The 26026-nt window shown below is 41.2% G+C and overlaps 1 protein-coding gene across 2 annotated transcripts in view; it reads left to right on the top strand.

Moving 5' to 3' along the window:
* LOC126268180 (DENN domain-containing protein 1A-like) overlaps positions 1–26026 on the top strand; it is a 257983-nt gene that overhangs the window by 72756 nt on the left and 159201 nt on the right. For both annotated transcript variants that reach the window (XM_049973781.1, XM_049973782.1), the window contains exons 6-7: positions 5907–6164; positions 15069–15170. In XM_049973781.1, the coding sequence (XP_049829738.1) occupies positions 5907–6164; positions 15069–15170 (360 nt within the window). The remainder of the gene's footprint in view (positions 1–5906; positions 6165–15068; positions 15171–26026) is intronic.

Raw genomic sequence — 26026 nt, forward strand, 5'->3', positions numbered from 1 at the left:
TGTGCACATTGAGCCCAAGTTTTAACTGTCCGTCACTCCCTGACGGAAAGCCCATTTTTTAACTGTTTAGGTTCCCACTTGGGTTTGCCATCTGATTTGTCTACCATTTTAGCAGATGACATGCAGACTGTCGACCACATTTTACTTTTTATACTCCAAAGCAATATGATGAGGATCATTTAATGTCTGTTTCTGCCTGGTGTATTTTTTAGCTCTTTTCCCATATGCCTGTGTTTAGCTGTCTTCTATTATGCCAATTGGGACTGACGTATAGTTGTTTTTTTTTTTTTTTTTTTTAACTCCTCTCTGTCTTGGTGTTCTATAGTTTTGACTTGGGCATGTATGACCCCAGTTGTTTGCTGTGCCCTAATGCAAAACAAAACCAAAAACCAATCAGCCTGTGGCATTATCTGTAAGCTGGTGTAGTTTCATGACAGGCAGTCTCTAACAATGGTGTTTCTACCTGATATGTGATGCATGTTGTTATAAATTGGGCTATACATTCTGCTTGTCTACAGTACCACAATGAGCCATGATCTGTTGTACACTGGAAGAAACAAGTTTATGGTTTTTGGTCAGTAAATACTGTAAAACATCTTCCTTCCACTGACAATCAAAAATATTTGATGGCCACATGAATTGCCAGCAACCCATTATTGATAGCACTCCATTTCTTCCATTGTGGTGTAAGGTCTCAAGTAAAAGGCGAATGGTTGCCATCAACTGTGCATTCTGTGTTGCAGTGCTGTGCTGATTGCATTTGAACTTGCGTCCATCATTATAGTCAATAGGCCACTAATGGGTGGGTGAGCCTGCCATGCTGCTGGTGCCAAACATTACTTGACTTCATGGCACCAAAGTCAAAGATATCTTTGGATTACTGGTCATATGCTTGCCTTAGATCAACACACTTAGTTGTTTCTGCTGACTTGCCAACCCTGGAAGATGTTGCTGGTAGTGATTTAACATTATCAAAAATCTGTGCAACCTCTGTAGGTTGTCAACAAAGGCATATCTTGCACTTCTTCGACACATTTAGGAAGTGGTGTCAAACCGGCAAATAAGGCTTCTTATCCTCTTATGTGTCAAAAACACTTTTTGCAGTATTAATGACTGTGCCTTACTCCTGCAGGCACCGAGAAAGTTGCCGCAGGTGAGCTGCATGCTCCTCAACTGTACATCTACATGAATAACTCTGCAAATCACACTTAAGTGACTGGCAAAGGGTTCATTGAACCACCTTCACAATAATTCTCTATCGTTTCACTCTCGGACAGCATCCAGAAAAAACTAACACCTGAGCATGAGCAATGGCCTTTTTAAGTCAGTCACTTGTGACACACGCTAATGATCAGAAATTGTGCAACCATTGAGTGTCTGGTAATTCTCGCATAATCATTACCTTTTTTGGGCACAGTGTGTAATGGGGATGCAGAAGGGGTATCTGATCTGGTCACAATACTTGTTTTCTACAGCTCTTCAAACACTGCTTGAACTACCAGTAGCTTTTGAGGTATAAGCCTCCTTGGATGGGCAGTGATGGGTGGCCAGGTGATGTGCAGCTACCGTGCACTTTCAAGTGGCAACATTTCCTGTTGGTGGCAGCCCGAAGGTTGAAGACTGGAAATGCTTTTGAAGTATGCAGCTAAAAAAATGTTCAGGCCTGTAGTCAGCATCATTTGCCTGGGTGGTTTCCACACTTTTGTATGGGCAAACAGATCACTGTAATTAAGGAACGGTTGACTAAATCCAGTGACAGATGAAAATGAGACAAAAAATACAGATTGAGTATAGGGTCAGCGACACTGGCGATAATATATTCCTGGGTAAACTCATTTTCAAGACCCAAAGCAAGTGTTAATCATGAGTTTAATTGCATGAACTGTTCACTGTGATGAGTATATGCTCTGTCAGTGTGGCAGGTATAACACTCAGCTGTTTGGGGCAAATACACACTGCAGATACAGAATCTACAAGGATATTTTTACCAGGGATGCGATCATACACAAGTAACCTCTGTGACTGATGCAACACCAACAATGTTAGTTTTGCATTCTACCTTTCAGTCTTCAGTTTGGATGCACACGTTGTTGATGGTGATTGTTGTGGTGTCCTGTGACATCTGTACATGGCATTTGGGTAAGAGCAGGAGTGGTGAGCTGCATCTCCAAAACACCTGTAGTACCAGGACCATTGGTTAGTGGTTGAATTAAATCTACGACAATCATATTTCTGACATCTGGTCCACAACTCAGGATTATGCACGTCGCAGCATTGTAGTTTGTGCTGCTGTGCTGATAATTTCAAGTTCAGGTGCAGAATCTGATCTTCTAACTGTTCCCCTCTTTGCTCCTGCACTGGCACATATGTGCCTGTTGTACATGCTTTGATGGTATTGGTTGTGCTTGCTGCTTCTGTATTCTTTCCATGATCATTGTCAGTCGCATCACAATTTTTGCGCCTATTGGCACTCCAGGCTGGGAATTTGTTATTGTGTCCGTCTTCTCTGCCAATGCTTGCTACAACAAAACTCAATGTGTTGCCGTGACTGTGCAAATACCAACTGGTAATTTACGAAGCCACAGCATGCGTAGTGATTGTTCACATAGCAGATTGGGGCCAGATAAAGCACTTATAAAGCTAACAATGTTTGAGATGGGGAATCTGTTACCTAGCTGCTTGTCATTAATAACTTTTTGCAACCAAGCTCTGGTGACAATGTATAGCGTTATCCAAGTGCGTCCTTTAGTGATGTATAGCTATGTTGTGGTACATCTTCTGTTTCTTCTATCATTACATCTTCTGAATGTGAAACCATGATTACATACTTGTCATCATTAGTGTGCACTACATGTGCGTGAACCATGTCAGTGGGTGATTAGACCAGAACAGCGGAAGTTTGACATGACCAAAGCGGGTTGCGGGTCTTGACGATTTATGTCAATGGCCACTCATTGCCGAGTAGCAGTTTGTTCCACTTTAACTTCAATCTCTGACAACAGTGATACAGCGTTTCTCTTCAAGGAATCACTTCAGAGTCACCACTATGGGTAATTTGACTGTAAGAAATAATTCTCATATATATTGTGGACGTGATAATTAGTCAGTACAATAACTTTATTGCACACTAAGTTGTAACAAACGTAAATACAAAGAATACTATACTGAGCGAGGTGGCGTAGTGGTTAGAACACTGGGCTAGCATTCGGGAGGACGATTGTTCAAACCCGTGTCCTGCCACCCTGATTTAGGTATTCTGTGATTTTCCAAAATCACCTTGTCACGAATCAAGCTGAGATATTTTTAATTCCCCTCTTGTTTTGCCATCTGCCTTTATAAATTCGTTTTTTCATTTTTTACAATTTACCATTAACGTACACGAATATAATCTGTATTTTCGTAAAAGAGAAAGGTTGGCCCTCAGTTCCAAAGGATTTAACACCAGATCTAATTTTGTGCTTCGTTTTTTGTATGTATTTGATTTTCTAATGTATTTTGGTTATTCCTAGTTAGTAACTTTCATTATAGGGTGAAATCAGCAATTGATTCGTAACTTAAATTCTATTGTTGATGTATAAACAAATATAAATTCTGTAATAATTGTAAACCTTTGGAAGACAAAATGCTAGCAGTCTGTAAGTATCTATTCGGCTCTAGTCGGCAACATGTTAGCAAAGCCAGCACTTTATTAATTCCAAAGTAATCAACAGTTTTGTCAAAAGTATTGTTTGTGTAACTATATTTGTTAATTTTACAATTTAAACAATTAATTTGGCATAACTCTCGTAGTAGAAGAAACTGCTATAGAAAAGAACCAATTTTTCGATATATTCAGTTAATCTAATGAGTTAAGTTTAAATTGTAATTTCTGTAAATTTAACTTTAAACAATGCATAGTTTCTGCACCTATTTTTGTGATGATATATAAGGGCCCAATTTTTGGTCATGAGACAGTCAGTCCATGGCAGAGTTTCTGACGAGTAACCTGTGCTGGTTAGAACAACAACAATGCTTCAATTTAACTGTGAAATAAGTGTTAAAAAATTAGGCCATGTGTAAAAACCAATGACAGTGACTGCTCCATATGTACCTAATTATTCTTAAAGAACCAAACTTTGTGGTTAGGGTTACTGCTCGTCGATGTTCAACAAGAAACTATTGTAGCTGTATGTGAAGTTTCACCTGCTGACTATTAATGATGCTTATCAAAAGTTAAACAATAGTGCACTGGTCGTATAACTGTGTATTATTGGGGGTTGTGCAAAGTGAAATTAAAGTAGGGCGAAACGCAACTATGCATCTGTAGGCTACATTATTTACAGTAGTCAGTGTCGGAATCCACAACCCATTTTTCAGCCAATGTAGCAACACAGTACATTGACACCAAGGACAGTCATCAATCAATGAATAAATAAAAGCAGGTGGGAACTGACACAGCCTTAGGAAAATGCCAGGATGGTTCCTTTGAAAGGACATGGCTGGCTTCCTTCCCCATCATTCCCTAATCCTATGGGACCGGTCACTTTACTGTTTGGTCCCCTCCCCTGAATTTGTCAACCAAGCAACCAAAGAATACTTTATCGTACTTTACAATGATAACAAATACTCTGTGCTAAACCAGTGATTTATCTTTTGTGTCTTGTGCTGGCTACTTGCACATTCACTGATACCTCCACAGGCTCTATAAATTCTTTTTGGTGGGACAATAATTCTTCTGACAACAATAAGAAAAGAATTCGTAAGTTAGTGGTTGAATGTGACCTATGCTGTGAATCAAACCAATGGATTTTAAATGCTGATCTCAAAATAAAACTAATAGTTGTGCAAATGGATTATTTATGAAGGAGCACCTGAATATGAAGAATTGAGGAAAAAACCAACGGTGAAGCAAGAGCTGAATGAGGGCAAATGAAATGGTGATAGGATTGAAATAAAATTGTTAAAGTGTCTACTCACCATATAGCGGAGATGCTGAGTTGCAATAGGCACAACAAAAAGATTCACACAGTTATAGCTTTCGCCCATTAAGGCCTTTGTCAGCAATAGATACACACACACACACACACACACACACACACACTACTTCTGCAGTGTCAGTTGTGCCTATCGCTTCTGAGACTGCAGATGTGTGTGCAAATTGCATTTACGTGTGTGTGTGTGTGTGTGTGTGTGTGTGTGTGTGTGTGTTGCTGGCAAAGGCTTTAATGGCTGAAAGCTATAATTGTGTGAATCTTTTTGCTGTGCCTACTGCAACTCAGCATCTCCACTATATGGTGAGTAGCAACTTTCCTTCTCTAATATTGTTACATTCCAGCATGGATTTTCCATTGTTTAATTGTTAAAGTGGTACAGACATTGGTTGAGAATGCCAGTTCATTGGTGGCAAGATAAAATTTTTGGATGGAAATGACCTGGTGGATGTAAAAGTGGCAGACCATCGCTTTAGTTAATTCTGTAATGTGGTAATAATAATAAGTATGAAAGTAATTCTCTATTGGTCTTACTTTGCCAGACTGAGAAGAAAGTACTTAGATTTAATTAAAAGAAAAGATGTTAACACAGTATAACATTTTTCACGTGAAGCGGAAGAAATTAATTTTTTTTCCCTCCATTATCTGTGTTATTACACTATCTGAAATTTGGTAAAGAAAACTGGTTTTACTTCAGATTTTGCGTGCATATTGCTTTTTTTCTATATACTTACTACCTTCAATTATTCTAATTTCTTTACTGAGTGCTCAGTTCCTGATGTTCACGAACTGTCACACATCTCCTGTATCTGTTTGCTCAATAAATAATGATGAAATAGATATTTGTATGGACATTAAAGCTCTTTAATGTGATGATTTCACAACTAATCATTCCTTCATGTGAAATACTCTTATGAAAGTACATTTTTGTTTCAGAGAAATTTGACAGAATACTACAGTGCTGTCGATGGGCACAATATGATGGTTATATTTGCCTCTATGCTATATGAGCGTCGTATCATTTTCACTTCAAAAAAATTATCAAGACTGAGTGCCTGCGTGCAGTCTGCAAATGCTGTGATCTACCCAATGAATTGGCAACACATATTTATCCCAGTTCTTCCAATGGCACTAATGGACTATTTATTTGCTCCAATGCCTTACTTGATTGGTGTACCTGAGCCAGTGTTGCAGGTATGATGATCTACAAAACTATAAACTTACCATCTTATAAGAATTGATTGGTTATTTTGTTATGTTCAGAGTCCAGAAGAGGTTTTAGTAAAAACACATTTTCTGATCAACACAGTAGAAAATATTGGATACTCACAGAAAGGTCAGAGTAGTAAAAGTACAAAGAATGAGAGAGGTAAGTTAGACCATCCAAAATGTACCCAGAACAAATAAATGTATCAAGGTGCAGTTTTCACTAAGTTATAGGAGGAAATGTGGCAAATTTTGTGATGGATGCAAACATTATAGTACATTTATAGCTGCCAAATTATGACACAGACTTTGTTAATGGAAGTATGTAGCTTCTTCTGATGAGGAGGATTTCAGTGACATAAAATGTGTGGAACTTAATCAAATAGTAACAATTTAATGAAACCACAAGCCACACTCCTGCCATCAGGAGATGAGGTCCCACAAACGTCTGTCCACGGCAACAGATGTAAGGAAACATGCGACTCGGTTATGGTTTGAGTGATTATTATGACTGTCATATCAAGGGCTCAAAATGTTGACCTCGAGTATTTACACATGGTTTAAGGTGATTGCAGACAGACATTAGTCCACACTGAATTTCATCTGGAATCATCGCAGCATAGGCTTGCATTATATAGCATTCTGGTTTTTTCTTTTTTTTATGCTTCTCACAGAGGTATGAGGCCTGCTGAACATGCAAGCTACTTTTGCTATTTGGTTTTTCCCAGAAGACCAGCAATTTCTAAATGTTCTGTTAAGAATGTTTGGGGTAGCAAGTATGGTCATCCTTACCTCTCTCACTAAGATAATGACATGCTCTGTAAACAATCTATACCATCGAACAGTTTGATGTGTGAAAATAAACACTCCCACATGCCGTCTGTGCTCAATACACTTGCTTGGAAAAACTTTCATTCACCTCTAATATTTAAAAAAAATGTCTGTTCATTATATTTTGGAAGATAGAGCAATATTTTTTATTGGGCTTCCATTAGAGAAAGATGACTTTCTAGTAGCCAATTATTAGATCACTACAAGTTGGAAGACAGTGATCAGAATAGGTGTCGTTACTAGAGGCAGCTGTGGGCAGTAGCTGTTCTGAGTAGGATGTTCCCTGTGCCATTCATGCCAATGATTGACTCGCATTCAGAACGATGACGGTTCAGTCCCGCGTCCGGCCATCCTGATTTAGGTTTTCTGTGATTTCCCTAAATCGTTCTTGGCAAATGCCAGGATGGTTCCCTTGAAAGGGCATCGCCGACTTCCTTCCCGTCCTTCCCTAATCCGATGAGACCGATGACCTCGCTGTCTGGTCTCCTACCACAAACAACCCACCATGCCAATGATTGAAATTTATCCCTGTTTTGCAAGATGAAGAGTCGAATCTTTGGCTGTAGACAGTCCCTGTGTATCTCTGCACTGTGGCTTCAATGTGTTAAACTCATTGAGAGAAGTTCAAGACTTTACTCTCTGAACAGTGTTTCAACAATTGAGTGAAGTTATCTAAATTTCTATTGACTGTTTTCAGACCTGCCATCCCTGTGTAATACCACATGGCAAGTGAAATTATTTATGCATGTAGAATAAATTTAGATTGTAGAAATGTGAGGTTGTAGCGGCAGTTGTGAGAGGAAAATAGAGGACCGATAATGTACACACAAATGTGAGCAAAGTGATGCCCGACATCTGGGAAGGCATCGGTGGAGGTGTGTACTTGATGGCTGACCTTGGTGTGCCGGCAGGCAAAGGCTCAGATCTTGCAGTCCCTCTGAATACCTGGCAACGTGAAATCCTGCATCACCAGAATGGCGGATGTGCACATGCTGGTGTGCGCCAGGTTGTATAATCAGTCAAATGTGGTCTTGCTGAAGGCAGCAGACAGGAACACGTGCTGTAAACTATTGGATGGATATTGCTTTCTGAGGCAGCTGCTGATGTACGGAGTTTAAAGGGGTGTTGTGGCAGAGATGGTTGTGTTCCTGGCCTTGCTTCTGGGGGGCACTAAGTGCTTCATAGTCCAGAGAGGGAGCAGTGGCCGAGGTGCAGGAGGAATATGAGATAGAGCAAAGACACTACCTTGTCCCTGAGTGACACAAGCACAGCACCAAATTTTATCAATGTGTGGTGTGGAATGAACAGAAAATGTGGTGCAAAATTCTGAATTAAGTGGCAGGATGTGTGACAGGCGTAAAGATGTGGTAGATGTGTTTCAAAACTTCATAACAAGGTGATGTTCATTAATTATGTGAATTCAGAAGAGGGGAGGGGGAGGTTGGGGGGGGGGGATCTGGAAAAATCTCACTAAATCTCGTTTAAGGGAGGAGGCAATGAAAGCCTAATGTCAACTTTTTAATTCAGAGAATATACATTATTATAATGGGTGAATTTTGTCTTACGAAATTAATCCCTGGCATAAAGTGCTCATTAATGTGTATGGTCTCTCTAAACTGGAAGCTTTACATGCCAGTGCCACGCAAGTGGCAGATTCCATTCAGGTTTTTCCCTGCTGCGCCTATAAAAATCACTGCATGTCAGTCAGTGATTCAGTCATGATATTGTGCAACACGTAAAAGCCATTATTATTCAAAATGAATTTATATCAGAACTTGTACAATGAGTATGTTAAGTGGCATGCCAAAAGTGGAGACACACATGTCACCAAGAAGGTAATTGTTTTTGGAAGAAAGCTAAGCTCAAGTTCACTGCTAAGAAATCTCCTAGCGATCACATAAATCAGGAGACTGAAAAGCCATGTAATCATGCAGTTCAAAGGAAGGTGCAAACAAAGTTCTCTTTCATCTGCAAAGGAAGGAAATGTTCAGTGACATTTAATGGATATAGTACAGCAATAACAGGTTGGTTTCTTAGGAATCCATCAAAATGATTAATACTACTATTGTGGAGCCTTTTCGTCTGTCCGTTTCTGTCTCTGTCTGTCTGTCTGTCTGTCTGTGCACCCATCCATCCATCCATCTATCTAAATACTGCTCAGGAAGGGCATATTTAAAATAAATTGTAGGACTACACCTTTTGTAAGACCACAAGTATGAGAGACCTGTATCCCTAAGTGACAAATTTCATGCTTCAGCTGTTGTTTTCACCACTGATTTGCAAGCAGTTGTGATTACGAAATCTCCCTAGATGGGGAGTGCCCACTGGCAGGTAGCTGGACATCCACGGACACAGTTGGGCAGGGATGGGCGAAGAACTGGGATATAGTAAACACTGTCGTTCTGCCCTGGCCCAGGGTACGCAGAAGGGGATGACAAAGTGCTGCTTGCATACGCAAAACATGTGCTATAGGGCCACGTGGTTGGTAGACTACCCCACCTGCACCTGCCTGGGGCCAGCTGATGGGCCCTGAGGAATGCCTGTGCCACATGTGGTGGGGGGGGGGGGGGGGCGCAACATTGGAACAACATTCTCTTTATGGTCCACCAAATGAATTTATGGAGAGTATGACTGTGAGGGCACTTTCTGATCAGCTCATGTAACTATTCCTTCTCTGGGCTATAATGCTCAGAATGTGTTATGAGACATCTTTTCTGTTTGAGGGAATGTATTGTCATTCTCTATAGTTCCTCGTCACTCCCCATGAGTCCTGTTCAATGGGAAATGGATGCTGATCTTCACTTCTGGAGTCATTTGTAAAGCAGAGCAACTTCTAAAGGATGCCACTGAAATTGATGCTCAGCAGGAGGAAAGAAGTCTGCACTTTGACAGCTGTCACGATCAGCCATGGAATGGTGGGTTTGAGCGCACATATTCAAGGGCAGGCAACTGTAGATGCACATGTGGCATTTTTGGTTGTGAAGGTAAAAGTAAGATAAATCATAAAAGGCCATACCAGGAGTTTCTGAATTTAATTTAGTTAAGTACTAACATTTGAGAAGCACTTAATACAATTTACAGCATACAGTCTGTGTCTTGAAAATAAGCTATACTGACTCGAGGAAGCCTATATGCACAGGCTGTAGGCTTTGTTTGGGCATTGTAGGTGTTAGTAAAACATTATGCGAGTGTCATTGGCACAGCAACTCCAGCATTTCACAACCAGAAAGAGCTTATGGAGAGGGACAGTTGGAATTTAAGTTCCAGCAATGAAAAATACACTGAGGTGACAAGTCATGGGATAATGAAATGCACACGTACGGATGGCGGTAGTATCACATACACAAGGGATAAAAGAGCAATACACTGATAGAGCGGTCATTTGTACTCGGGTGGTTCATGTGAAAAGGTTTCCAACGTGATTGCGGTCGCTCGATGGGAGTTAACAAGACTTTGAAACGGGAATGGTAGCTGGAGCTGGTTGCATGGGACATTCCATTTCAGAAATTATTAGTGGAACTCAGTATTCCGAGGTCCATAGTGTCAACAGATCCCTGAGAATGCCAGATGTGAGGCATTACATCTCACCTCAGACAACGCAGTGGCTGATTACCTTCACGTAATGACTGAGAGCGGTGGTATTTACGTACCACTGTCAGTGCCAATAGGCAAGCAACAAATAATTGCACAAATCAATGTGTCAATGTGGGATGTACGATGAATGTATCCATTAAGACGGTGCGGTGAAATTTGACGTTAATGGGCTATGGCAGCAGACGACTGATGCGAGTGCCATTGCTAACAGCACATCATCATCTGCAGTGCCTCTCCTGTATATTAGTTGAACCCTAGTAACTGGCCTGGTCAGATGAGTCCTGATTTCAGTTGGTAAGAGCTGTTAATAGGGTTAGAGAATGGAGCTGACCCTACAAAGCCATGGACAAGAGTTGTCAACAAGGCACTGCAAGCTGGTGGTGGCTCCACAGTGGTGTGGGCTGTGATTACGTGGAATGGATTTGGTCCTCTTGTCCAACTGAACTGACCTTTGATTGGGAATTGTTATATTCAGATACTTGGAGGCCATTACGATTCATCTTTTATGGATGTGAATGCACCACGTCAAAGGGCCACAGTTGTTCATGATTAGTTTGAAAAACATTCTGGACAATTTGAGTGAATGATTTGTCTACCCAGATTGCTTGACTGAATCCCATTGAACATTTACAAGACATAATCGAGAGGTCAGCTCGTGCACAAAATCCTGTGCTAGCAGCACTTGGCAATTGTGGGTGGCTGTAGAGCCAACATGGCTCAATATTTCTGCAGGGGACTTCCAATGACTTGTTTAGCCCATGCCATATCAGATTGCTGCACTACACCACGCAAAAGGATGTCCAACAAGGTATTAGGAGGTATCTCATGACTTCTGTCACATCAGTGTAAAATTGTTCCTTCTCCATGTGGTGGATTAAAGTCAGCTCGGTCTAAAGCTGTGGACACTGCTTCTGGTAGTGAAAATATTCAACATAGCAAAGATGATGAAAACACAGTATAAGTACATTGCCCCCAATGTTCATAGTTTCACGAACAGGTTTATCATGTAAAGATAATATATTTCACATTAGCAGAATATTTTAATGTCAGGGAAGCAGCAAATCCAGAATGTTCTGTTCTTGTATTCATTAAGCTTAACTTTACAAACATCATAGAAAAGTTAGCTTAATGCTCATAACTGCGCCAAGTGTAGAGATATACATACAGCAAATCTCTTAACAATGGCAGATAGCACTCTGGTACCACTTCAGTTGAATACAGTGAGAGCAACATATGTCAACAACAATATTATCCAGTTTTAAGGGGGGAAAATCTTTCGGAGCAATTCTGTGGAAATTACATCTCCTCTATGTGGTGAGAAGCAATCTATCTATATTGGTGTTGGGAAAGCAACATTTTTAATCCAGCTCTACACTTCCATGCAGCAATGTACAACCAGACATAAGTCTACATCTTGGAAATCTGTTCTGAAACCACCCCATATTAGGACTTTAATATAATGAATGCTGTGTCCATGGTATTTAACCTGTCAGCCCTCTGGGTTCTGCCAAATGGTGAGCACATTAGATACCTTGACCAGTCCTGAATGTGTATGGGTTGGATAAACTCACCTAGATCTAAGCTAGGGGCAAATCAGTGTGTTACCAGCCCTCTAAGCTTGGTTTATTTCTTTTTTTTTTTTTTTTGTACCTAGTAGTCCTGTGCTTTTTTCCTAATTATTTTTGTTAAATATTTTCCCCTTTTGAATTTGCCTTGGTCTGTTTGTGTGTAATATTCCTTATCTTAAATGCTAAACTTCTTATTTAATTTAATTCAGTATACATCCTTATTCTTAAATAAATTTCCATAACTTGTATTTCTGATTTTGTGCATGTTGACTGTTTTTCACTGCATGCAGAGAATCTATGAGCTTGCAATTCAAAAATGGTTCACAGCTGTTACATCCTGTACAGTTTCTTTACTGTTCGTTGAAATACAGTTACATTCATTCATAATTCAATTATGTCCTTGCAAAGCCTATTTTGTTACTGTTTTCTTTTGTAAGAATATATTAAGGACAAACGCGTTGTGGTTCTTGGGGAGTTCTACAAATGTATGACAGCCCCCTCCTCCCAGCTCCTTTTAGTGCTGGTATAATATTAGAGATTTCTTTCTGAAGAATTGTTCTTTAGTTTTAGTCCTTCCACATTAAAATCCCTCATTACAATCTTGTAGTGAGTCTGTCATACATCAGTTTCTGCCACTCTTCCTAAGTCGAATTTTAGCATGTTGGTGCAGACTTGTTCAATTTGCATTGAACATCATTTGTTTATATTTACAACAATTTTTGTTGTTGTGATAGTCCTTCAGTATTGTTGTATTGTTCTTATCTATAACAAAGCTTGTGCTTGAATTTACTTCCTATTTTATTCCTTTGCAGAAATATAAATTTTCTAATTTTAGTTCCATTTGGATTTTGGTTCTTGTATGCACTTTTATAGTATGGCAGTATCACTTTTGAGCTCTTGCATTTCCACTGATCTATCTTCATTTTACAGTTTATTGATCCTAAATAAAAAGTAGTAATTAGGTCAACAAGACCCTTGCTGTTATTTATATAAACAAAATAAGTGTAGCAAGGTGTGGGTGCACAAATAATTGAGTATAACTCACGGCATGAAGTCATTGCCGGAAGTTCTTCAATCTTAATTTTCATTCACCCAGGCTTGAATACCAACAACCTAAGATCTCTCATGTGGCAGTGGACATGGGAACACTGCTAAACCTCAGAGTTACACTTGCAGCTGTGTCAGCTCTGGCCTGAGTGCTTCTAAATCCAAAATGCCAGGGATCAACTCAACGTGTTCACATTTTGATCATGTATTGGTGGGCACCTCCTATCATTTTGTCGTAGCTGACTATGGTCAGTGTTATTTGTCCATATTGTCTCAACTATTTACAGTCAAAATTACACAGATGATAGATTATCATAAACTGGGTATTCTGAAATTAGGAATCGAAGTTTTGAAATGAATTTATGAAAGAGGAATGAATGTGGAGCACATATTTATGAACAACTTATTTTTATCCATCAATTTAGGTGGTACGATCTCGAAAGACAATACAGAATCAGAAGTGATGTGACCATGTTGGATTTTGTCCTGTGGAGTTACTTGAAGTCTTTGGTGTATTTAACCCCAGTAGAAACTGAAAAGAAAAGGGACCCATTTGGAAGCGCCCCGTTACAAAACAGACAATGGGGATATTTGATACACTACTGCAGAATGTTGCATGTTGTTGTAATACACATATTGATGTACTGAGACGGGCAGTTTTCAGTTAGAACACTGCTTTGAGCTTCAGTTCTTGCTGTAAGATATTAGTTAGTTTTGGCTACAAAAAACTAAATTTTCCTTTCTGAACATTAGTTTCTTATCCCAATGAATTTGGTTTAGAATCTTTTGATCGGGTTGGCACGTCTGCCATACTGAGCAGTACCCAAAAGGAATCTTTCAAAATCCAGATGTATACTCCACAAAACTAACTATACACAATGCTGTGACCCTGGTTTATTTTAACATAGAGACAGTTACTAGCATCCGGTAGTCCACATAACATCCATGAAACACTGTACCTTTGATACACATTTCCAAAGTCGTCATGCCAACTACAGATACAGCTGTTCTGTGGTGAGGTAAGTAGTGATTTTCTGTAATCAGTTGTAGGTGGTCATCGGGGCTTAATTGTTTTGCCCTTCCTGTTAAGATCTCAGAATAATAATTTTGAATTCCAGGAGAATCAGGTGGGAGGTAACACGTGAGAATCCAGGGGATTGAAATCACTAGTGAGAAAGTGTATCATGTTTGTGGGAAGAAGAATGTCATTTTATGTTCTGTTCACTGCAAGCAGTTCCTTCATTAATGAACTAGAATGCTGTTTGAGATACTATGTAGCTGGATTAGAGGAACAGTGGGGATAAAAGCTGTTAAGCGAACAACATGACCTTAGGTTATCTTTATTCAGCCTCAAAGATGTAACAAACATTTTGACATATCTCTGCATTGGGAAAACTCCATTGACAATTGGTTTCCAGCTCCAACAGGAAACTCACTGTGTGTGTGTGTGTGTGTGTGTGTGTGTGTGTGTGTGTGTGTGTGTGTGTGTGGTATGCCACAGTAAAATTTGTGTTCACTGGCTGGATTTTTATATGGTGACAACAGTGCAGCTTTTCATTTAAATGTTGACTGGCTGCTATGTTTAATGATAGACAAAGTGCTGTATAAATTTTAATTTTTTGTGGATTTCCATGACTCGGGTAGATTTTATCATGTAATCTATCATAAACAGATCAGTTTTCACAATTAAACTTTGAACTTTTATAACGAAACCCATCCTGAAATGTTTAAGCAGTTGTTTTTCTGATGGCAATATCAGATGCCCTGAGAAGGTTATTTGAAGCTATGTTGTCCTTTGTGGGTGTAAATTGATTACTATTGTCATTAGATTGGATTTTTTCTTTTTTTACAGCGTGTCAAAAGAAGTGATCTTGGTGAAGTTATTATATTGGATGCTGACAGTAATACTGTGGAGACACCTTTTGAAGACCTTGAGTCTCTCCCTGCTGATGTGGTAAAATATTTTAAAATTTATCATACAAGTCCTTAATATTTTTCCATATCTTAAGCTTCTGGTTTATTTACAAACCAGGTCGTGAAAGAAGAAAGCAAAAATGTTGACCTTAGTTGAGAAAATAGAAGATAGGGACGTGACTGTTCATAACTTTGACTCTTGAAAACAATGTAAGCTGAAATTATTGCATGTTAGAAGTATCAAACTTCTCACAATAAATTATGGATGTATGTCATTTAGTAGATCTTTGTGTAGTCCTAAAAGTCTTCCACAACTAAAATACCTCCTAGCAGAAAAGCTATTTCAATCACTGAAATATTTTTCTTGTGGCTAACCATCACAGCAAAGAAGCATAGCTGTCTTTCTGGGATGAACCATTATTTACAATTATTTGTGGGTCTCGAGAAAACCAGGTGATGGTTTTAAAATTTGTATAACTTGTTGTGGTGGTCTTCAGGTTAAAGGACGAAAAATTTCATTATATTGTTCATACAGAAGTTTAGAATTGTGATATTTTAAATAGCATTGGATTGAGATAATGTAAATATCTAAGTACTATTCTCTATTTCCTTTACATACTTAAAGAAGTGATTTTATACCCTGTTATGAAGGGATCTAGGAAGACAAATAACAGTACAAGTCAGTTCCTCTATCAAATCAATCCTTCAAGGAAGAAAAGTTAGTCTTGAAATAACATTCACATCAGCAATCATAGTGTCATTATTTGAAAAGCTTTTTTTTTTCACTTTAGTCTTCAATTTGGAGCAGTTTGAAATTGGTACAGTCAAGACTGGAGACAGCTTAGGTGTAGGTTAGTTTAGTAATGATGAAACCTAGTAAAATATTCTTGGTTTTAAAGTTGTTCCATTGTGAACAAAATATTCAAGTCTTTGATAGCTGTCTCACCATTATTATTTTGAGTAAAACTGCTGACTGTTGGAGTTTGTATGGCATTACACTTACAGAGGCAAATTAACAGCATCTGGGACCTTCCAGAGGAGGGCTGAAATGGTACATATGCTAAGAACGAGTTTGGCAGCTGTAGCCCAGTATGGGACCAAGTGATGACAGGTGGCACTAAGGTGCCTGGGTCATGTTCGAAACTGCTTCTCCCACCTCCCTACAAGTGTCAAGCATCTGTCTTTCCTTCCACTGCCATTCCTTAATAAGTAGGTCCCTGCTAATCCCTGTTATAATTGTTATATTTATTCTAATCCTGGTCACCTCCTTTATAATGTAGTCCCAGTATAAAGATGCATAAGTCAAGACCCTTGTCTTTTTAAATTCCATTGTGTGCCCATTCTGTGGCAATATTGAGCCAAAGTCAGCTTTCCCTCAGAGTTTTCTCCACGTCTTCTCAGATAATCCTTCATTCGGATGGCAACACGATATATGAACCCTATCTAATTGTTGGATGTTGCCTAGTATTGGTATTGTGACTTACCATGGGTTGGCTTCACCTGTCTCCTCTTCTCTCCAGATTTGAAAGCATCTGAAAACTAGTGCAAAATAACTAACACTTGCCACCTATGTTCCTCAGATCCTGTTAGCAGGCCAGTAGCAGCTACCTCCATTTCTTTTGTCTGTAGTGGTGGTGGATCACCATTCTTCATTGATGGCATTAAGCTTCCCTTCCTGGACTGGTTTGGCCATCTGTACACACATTTTTAGTGATGAGTTGTGGCTGTTCATGACAATTAGTGATAAAAAGTTCTCCTTAACCATCTGTAATACTTACGGTTTTCACTGATGTTAGATTTCTTTTGTGATCCTGAGCAGCTTTTCACAATCTTCAAAGGCTTCGTAGTTTGAGCATCTAAATTGATGACTGTAACTCATCTTGTCGATGATAATGGACTAACATTGTTTTTGATGGTGAAAAACCATCTAGAGCAATCTTTGTGATGCGGTTGTTGGGATAACTTTGTCAGTGTGGAGCTTGGGTCTTCCACAGTCTTTGACTGCTTTTGTTGCCTGCAAGAAGTCCCATCTGAGAATAAAATTGATTGCAGCCTGTTAAAACAGAACATTTGAAGGGCTTTGTTCTATCATTGCTAGTTATTCTTGCAGTTTATGTTCCTTGTGGTTGGACCTTCATCACAATCGATTTTGTATCGCAGAACATAATTCTCTTTGGCTGGTGATGATAAAAATTTGACTTTTCAGAAAGAAACCAGATTCGACTGATGTCTGGACAGGTTGGCTTTTGATGATGAAGTCAGTGAGATTTCTGGACGTCTAGGTGACTTGTCGCATGAATTTTTGTCTGTGGCAGCTTCTGCTCCACAGGTGATAGACTGAATTTGTTAGCTAGGCAAGCTATTGTCACCTTTGTATGGTGAGGGGAAGGGGCTTTGGTGTGTTGGGAAGCAGCCTTGTCCAGGGTATGGTCTGCTACAGTCACCTGCAATTGGCTGGCTCAAATAGAAACATTGTGATGATTGACTTCTGATGGGGCAGTAGTTACAAAAAACTTGTCTTCTTCCTCTTTAGTAGAGTACAACATGTACAGGGCATCCACAGTGTGAACATACTGGCACAGTGTCCTCTGGAAAGAGATTACGGAAATGAAAACCCATGTTTCTAGCATCTGTAGACTTAGAGAAAGCTTTTGATAATGTTGACTGGAATACTCTCTTTCAAATTCTAAAGGTGGCATGGGTAAAATACAGGGAGAGAGAGGCTATTTAAGGCTATTTACAATTTGTACAGAGACCACATGGCAGTTAGAAGAGTCGAGGGGCATGAAAGGGAAGCAGTGGTTAGGAAGGGAGTGAGACAGGGTTGTAACCTCTCCCTGATGTTATTCAATCTGTATATTGAGCAAGCAGTAAAGGAAACAAAAGAAAAATTCGGAGTAGGTATTAAAATCCATGGAGAAGAAATAAAAACTTTGAGGTTCGCCGATGACATCGTAATTCTGTCAGAGACAGCAAAGGACTTGGAAGAGCAGTTCAACGGAATGGACAGTGTCTTGAGAGGAGTATCTAAGATGAACATCAAAAGCAAAACGAGGATAATGGAATGTAGTCGAATTAAGTCGGGTGATGCTGAGGGAATTAGATTAGGAAATGAGACACTTCAAGTAGTAAAGGAGTTTAGCTATTTGGGGAGCAAAATAACTGATGATGGTCGAAGTAGAGAGGATATAAAATGTAGACTGGCAATGACAAGGAAAGCATTTCTGAAGAAGAGAAATTTATTAACATAGAGTATAGATGTAAGTGTCAGGAAGTTGTTTCTGAAAGTATTTGTATGGAGTGTAGCCTTGTACGGAAGTGAAACATGGACGATAAATAGTTTGCACAAGAAGAGAATAGCTTTTGAAATGTGGTTCTACAGAAGAATGCTGAAGATGAAATGGGTAGATCACATAACTAATGAGGAGGTATTGAATAGAATTGGGGAGAAGAGGAGTTTGTGGCACAACTTGACTAGAAGAAGGGATCGGTTGGTAGGACATGTCCTGAGGCATTAAGGGATCACAAATTTAGCATTGGAGAGCAATGTGAAGGGTGAAAAATCATAGAGGAAGACCAAGAGGTGAATACACTAAGCAGATTCAGAAGGATGTAGGTTGCAGTAAGTACTGGGAGATGAAGCAGCTTGCACAGGATAGAGAGCTGCATCAAACCAGTCTCAGGACTGAAGACAACAACAACAACAACAACAACAACAACAACAACACCGACACCGTTACTCACCCAGTGTGACATCAGATTGCCCACGAAAGATCACAGCTTTTCAAAAAATGAGATTGAAAACTAATCAGACAGTTGGACAGTTAGAAAAGAGCATGTGCTTGTCAGCTGAAACCAACAGATACCACCATTTTGGACAAGTCTGCTCTTCAGAGTAATGAATATATACCAGTATCACTGCTGTGGGCGAGTCTGCTTTTGAAGATTGGATTTTTGAAGTGCACAATCACCTAAGAATCCATAATTACAAGAGAAACTTAGTTTGGACCTTTATGATGCTGACCATTATCATTATTATTGTTCTTTTTCTTTAGCATGAAAACTGGTTTGCTGCAGCTCTTCACTCTAGTCTCTCTTGTGCAAACCTCTTTATCTCTGTACAACTACTGCAGCTTGCATCCATTTTAACTAGCTTACTATAGTCAAGACTTGATCTCCCTCAACAATTTTTACAACTCACATTTCCCTCCTTAACCAAGAGCATGACTCTTTGATGCCTCATGACATGTCATTTCAACCAATCTCCTCCTTTAGTCAAGCTGTGCTGTAACTTCATCTTCTCTGCAATTTGATTTGGTACCACCTCATTAGTTATTCAGTCTAATCATTCCTTTAACTTTCAGTATTCTTCTGTAGCACCACATCACAAAAGCTTCTATTAGTTTCGTGTTTGAACTGTTTATCATTCTTGTATCACTTCTGTAAGAGACTGGACTCCAGGCATGTACCTTCATAGAAAAACTTCCTAACATTTAAATATATATTCATTATTGACAAATGTATCTTTTAAGAAATCCTTTTCTTGCCATTGACAGTCTGCATTTTATATCCTGTCTACTTCGGCCATTGACACTTTTTCTGTTCCACAAGTAACAAAACTTGTCTACTATTTCTATTTTCCCATTTCCTAATTTAATTCCTTCAGCATCTCCTGGTTTAATTTGACTGCATTCCTTTACCCCCCCCCCCCCAGTTGATGTTCTTGTTACAAACTCTTTCCTCTTTCCAATCTGTAAAACTTAGTGTCTAATCAAAAACCTCAAAGTTTTCATTTGTTCTTTTCCTTTGTTGTTGACTCAATAAACATATATATATTAACTAAATTTGGCATTTTTGTGCTCGGGCTGATTTTTATTTAAATCTTTTCCACATTTTGGGTATGTTTTTGTAGTTGTCAAGTCAGCTGTGTATTTTGGCAGTGACAATATTTAACGTGTTACACTAGTGTTTGTAATATTTTGCCTTGTATATTTTTTTTAAAAATTGTGGTATCTGATACACCCAGGGAAACTCTTTATGATTGTTCCCAGTTAAAATGATTGTTTCTTAAGAACTTCACCATTATTAAGCTTAAATCACTGAATGATGATTGTGGAATGCTTCTAGAATAAATCACTTGTATTTTTTACTTTTGTAATGAGATACACCGACTGAAGTGCTTTCTTTTACTTATCAGAACCATCACCAGTGATGAATTGTTATACTAAAGGTGGATGATTTTAGCTTGAATAACATCTAATATGACTTTGGATTAGTGGCAATTTTTGTGGTAGTAGCTGTCAGAGTATTATATTTGCTTTTTAGCTTTTATGGATTATAATAGTTTCCACAAAAAGAAACTATCCAGAACCAATTTTTATAAAAGGCTTTTTATTTTATTTTCCCAAAATTTTTTTTATAAAAGGCCTTTTATTTTGTATATTAAAATGTTGCCGCCTCTTGACTGCCATGTAATTTTCTGTTGCTGCTTAACCATAAAGTAATTTAAAATCTCTTTAAATCCACATTAAAAAAATTAACATGAGAATACCGGGCCACTGCTTATTTATTCTTCAACTTCAGTACACTGGTGGACAAGGTGTCGAGTCATAGAAAAATTCTGCTAGTGCTCTAACAATCTCCAACAAATGATTGTACTAAAAAAAATTGGAGGTATTGCTAATTCACCATTTTTACACCTAAAAAGAAAAACTTCCCCCTTTTCAAGTGTTACCTTGTAACCACCTGTATTACTCTCTGACACTATTACTTTCCAGTTTGTTTGGTTGCTCTCTCTCTCTCTCTCTCTCTCTCTCTCTCTCTCTCTCTCTCTCTCTCTCTCTCTCTGTCTCTCTTTCTCTCTTTTCTTTTCTTTTTTTTTTTTTTACAAATAAGACTCGAGCACTCAATCAACATCTGACATTCGAAGGACATTGCTTTTCATACTGTACCGTGTTTTAACATAAAAAAAAATCCAGAATGTAATATACCTCTATGAGAGAGAATCCTGAGCCGGCATATCAAGCATAAACAGCAGCCTAACTGGAAAAATACCACATTCTTTTATTTCTTCTGCCTGAACATTAATTCCCTATTGAAGTTTATCCTTGGTTTCCTTCACAGTCTGCACAATGTACAGGCGGAATGATATTGGGGATAGGTTACAACACTGTCTCACTTTCTTCTCAGCTAGTGCTTCCCTTTCATATCTTTCAACTATCATAACTGCTCTCTGGTTTCTATAGAAGTTGTAAAAATCCTTTTGCTTCCAACCTTTTATCCTTGCTACCTCATGTTTCAGAGAGTGCAGTCCATTCAATATTGTGAAAAACTATATTTAAATACACAAATACTACTATTGTAGAATTGCCTTTATTCAACTTGTCTTCTAAAAAAACTCATAGTGATTATTTCCTTGTATTTTGTATATTTCTCTGGAATCCAGACTGATCTTCCCCCATGTCAACATATACAAGTTTTTCAAATATCCTGTAAATAATTTATGGCTATATTTTGCATCACAACTCGTTAAACTGATTGGTTGGCGATGATCACACCAGTTCACACATGCTTTCTTTGGAATAGGGATTATTACTTGTTGTGATAGTGCCACGACATTTAACAGTGCCGCCACGACAGTACGCACAAACGGCGATAGAGGCGCTCCGCAAATCAGATGAGCGCGGGAGCGCCACCTAGCTACGAACGGCACCGGCCGCATGTCACGGCACAGCAGTCGAATACGAGAGACTGAGTTGTAATCATGTGATCAGCTATTGTTACTAAGAGAGAGTGTGAAAATCCACGCAATTATTGTGATTAAAAGTTATAACACTTTTTGGCGACGAGGTCGGGATATTTTCACCGCGTTGTGGATTTGCGTGTTCGTGACGGGGCAGACATGGAACAGCTTATGCAAGCGCTCATTGAACAACAAACACAGCTGACGGCAGCGATTCAGGCGTTGTCGACGTCGCTTACTCATCGTCTGTCTTCCTCTTCTCCGCCTCCATTCCCTCCTTACGACGAGGCCGCTGAAGACTGGGAGAATTATGAGAAGCGTTTGCGGCAACACTTCTTGGCTTTCGGCGTTGTCGACGCTCCTATGTGTAAGTCGTTATTTCTATCTTGGATTTCCCCTCGGGTCTATCAGCTGCTATCTCAGTTAGCCCCTCTGCGGGAACCAGCCTCCCTGTCCTTCCAAGAAATGTGTGACTTATTGTCTGCCTATTATCGAACAAACACCCACGTCGTTGCCGCCCGCGTGGCGTTCTACCGGTGTCGTAAACAGCCCCATCAATCTTACCGGGCTTGGGCGGCGGAACTACATGGCCTGAGTAGGAAATGTCAGTTTGTCACGGACACTCATCACGAGTCTTATGCGGATTCAATGGTTAGGGATGCTATTCTGCGGCTTGCTCCTGATAAAGAAGTTCGGCAACGTGCCCTACAACTGCCAAACCCGTCGTTGTCGGAAGTTCTAAGCATCGCTCAATCCTTTGAAGTGTCTCACGCTGCTGGCGCGCAAATAGACGCGTGGTGTGATGTAGGCGCTGTACAGTCAACTCTCGACAAGGACAATTTGCCTGTTGCACAGGAGAACGAAGATGTGGCGGCGGTTCACTCGCGTAAACAACGTCGCGTTGGGCCGCAACGCTCGCAGCGAAACCAGCAACCACAGAAGCCGGTTCGTTCCGCGCTTCCTTCTTGCCCCCGTTGTTTCGTACAGCACGACAGGGCAGCGTGTCCAAAACGTTGGGCCACGTGTAATTCATGTAGGAAAAAAGGCCACATTGCTTCTGTGTGTCAGTCCCATAAAGTTCCTGTCGACGAGGACGAGGCGTCGGACATGGATGTTCACTGTGTGCTTTCTCAAACAAATAAGTTGTTTGTTACTGTTCGTGTTCTGAATAAAGACATCCGCATGCAAGTGGACACTGGCTCTGCAGTAACTCTCATTAATTCTCGCACGTATTTGGCGTTGGGCTCCCCTCCTTTGTCTCCAGTTACGCGCAATCTGAGGACTTATAATCAGCAGAAAATTCCTATCATGGGCCAGTTTGATGCTTCCACTGCCTACAAGTCTGTTGTTCGGCCCCTCACGTTTTATGTGGTGGATCATGCGGGCACTGAAAACCTGTTCGGTTATGATGCTTTCCAGTTGTTTGGGTTCTCCATTGATGATGATGTGCACCTCATATCTGAGGACATTCCGTATCAACAGCTTGATGGATTGTGTTGTGAATTTTCGTCCGTGTTCTCTGCTGGTCTGGGTTGTGCCAAGGATTTTGCAGCCCACATTACTCTTAAACCTGCGGCTCGCCCTAAGTTTTTCCGGGCACGCCCTGTTCCAGTGGCGTTGCGTGCACCTGTCAAGGCTGAGCTAGACAGGTTAACAGCTTCAGGGATTCTCCTTCTGGTTACCTCCAGCGAATGGGCATCGCCGATCGTGGTGGTTTCTAAACCAAACGGGAGTCTGCGATTGTGTGGTGACTTTAAAGCCACTGTCAACGCTCAGAGCGTCATTGACACTTATCCTCTTCCTCGTCCTGAGGAGTTGTTTACCAAGCTCGCTGGGGGCCAGTTCTTTTCCAAACTTGACTTATCGGAGGCGTACCATCAGTTACCGTTGGACGCTCCTTCCAAGGAATTTCTCGTTATCAACACTCCTTGTGGGTTGTATCAGTACCAGCGATTACCATTTGGCGTCGCTAGCGCACCGGCCATTTTTCAGCGGTTTTTGGAACAGCTCACGGCTTCCGTTCCCGGCTGCATAAACTATCTGGATGACATTGTTGTCACGGGACCCTCCACTGCGGAGCACCTTCGTAATTTACGTTCACTGTTTCGGGTTTTGCATTCGGCTGGGTTGAGGTGCAATCTGGACAAGTCACAGTTCTTCCAACCCTCCATTGAGTATCTAGGTTTCCAGTTGTCCCGTGAGGGCATACGCCCTCTCCGTGAGCACGTTGCGGCCATTACCGCTCTACCCCGGCCGTCTACGGTCAAAGAACTGCAGGCGTTTCTAGGCAAGATTGCTTATTATCACAAATTCATTCCATCCGCAGCAGCGGTAGCTTATCCTCTGCATCAGCTGTTACGCAAAAACGTCCCCTTCTGTTGGTCCGACGGGTGTGAGCAGGCTTTTGTCCGCCTGAAGGCTCATTTGCAGTCGGCGCCTTGTCTTGCCACATTCCGTCCGGGTCAGCACTTGGTTCTGGCGACTGACGCGTCACAGTATGGCCTAGGGGCTGTTCTCGCCCATCGGTATGAGGATGGGTCGGAACGACCCATTGCCTATGCTTCCAAGACCCTCAACGAGGCGCAACGGCGTTACTCTCAAATCGAAAAGGAGGCGCTCGCTATCATTTATGCTCTAAAAAAGTTCAGCGTTTTTTTGTATGGTTCTAAGTTTCACCTCATCACCGACCACAAACCGCTGGTCTCTCTGTTCAGCCCCTCGGCGTCACTTCCGGATAAGGCAGCTCACCGCCTGCAACGTTGGGCCTTATACTTGTCTCGTTTTCATTATGAGATTCACTATCGCCCCACGGCCCAGCACGCAAACGCGGATGCATTGTCGCGATTGCCGATGGGCCCCGACCCTGTTTTCGATCGCGATGAACTCCTCTGTTTCCACATTGATGAGGAAGAACGTCGTGCAGTCGAGGGCTTTCCACTTACAGGTTCGCAGGTCGCGTCAGCTACTGCGCGGGACCCGGTCCTGCGTCGGGTGATCGGTTTTGTTCAACGAGGTTGGCCAGACAGGACCGGGGGGCCGGGCATCGGATCCCCTTCGCAACTACCATGCCTTGCGCCTTCGTCTGTCTGTTCGTGACGGTGTTGTTCTTCTGGCCACGGATGGCGCATCTCCACGGGTCGTGGTGCCAGCCTCTCTTCGCAAAGATGTTCTCAAACTGTTGCACGGAGGCCATTGGGGTATTTCTCGGACTAAGTCCCTGGCCCGCAGGCACGTTTATTGGCCTGGCATTGATTCGGACATCGCCCATATGGTTGCTGCATGTGGCCAGTGTGCTCAACAACTGGCGGCACCTCGTACAATGCCCTCTCCGTGGCCTGATCCAGCTCAGCCATGGGAACGGGTGCACGCCGACTTTGCTGGCCCCTTCCTCGGTACTTATTGGCTACTGTTGATTGACGCCTTCTCGAAGTTTCCATTTGTTGTTAGATGTCCGTCGCCCACCACTGCGGCGACGACGCTGGCTTTGTCCAAAATCTTTGCGCTAGAAGGTCTTCCATCCACGATCGTCACGGACAATGGCCCTCAGTTCTCTTCGCAGGCCTTCCGTGATTTTTGTACTGGACAAGGGATTCATCATGTTACCGCACCTCCCTTCCATCCACAATCGAATGGGGAGGTCGAGCGCCTTGTCCGCACTTTCAAATGCCAGATGAAAAAATTCCTTAGTGATTTTTCCACAGATGACGCCCTGCTGCAATTTCTGAGTTCTTATCGCTTCACGCCTCTGGGTGATCGCAGCCCTGCTGAACTCTTGCATGGCCGCCAACCGCGCACTCTACTGCACCTGCTTCACCCTGTCAGGCCTTGTACTGTGTCCCCTAGTGCGGGAAAATACTCGGTGGGCGCCGACGTGTGGGCACGAGGGTATGGATCTCGCCCTAAATGGATTCCAGGGGTGGTCAAGGCTCTTCGCGGCCGCCGGCTTTGTGAAATCCGTACGGGCGACGGCACGGTTGTTCGCCATTACGACCAGATGCGCCCACGAGTGGTGGCCACGCCTGTGCCACCGCCCCATCTTTCACCTCCACCAGCTCGAGACGCCAGTCCTGTCGCTGCTGCCGATCTACCGTCCGTGTTGATGCAGCCGCCGTCGCTGCCGCTTCCAAGTACTCCGGAACCGGCCCCAGTCGCGA

Source organism: Schistocerca gregaria, chromosome 4 (genome assembly GCF_023897955.1).
Source record: "Schistocerca gregaria isolate iqSchGreg1 chromosome 4, iqSchGreg1.2, whole genome shotgun sequence".
NCBI classification, from domain to species: domain Eukaryota; kingdom Metazoa; phylum Arthropoda; class Insecta; order Orthoptera; family Acrididae; genus Schistocerca; species Schistocerca gregaria.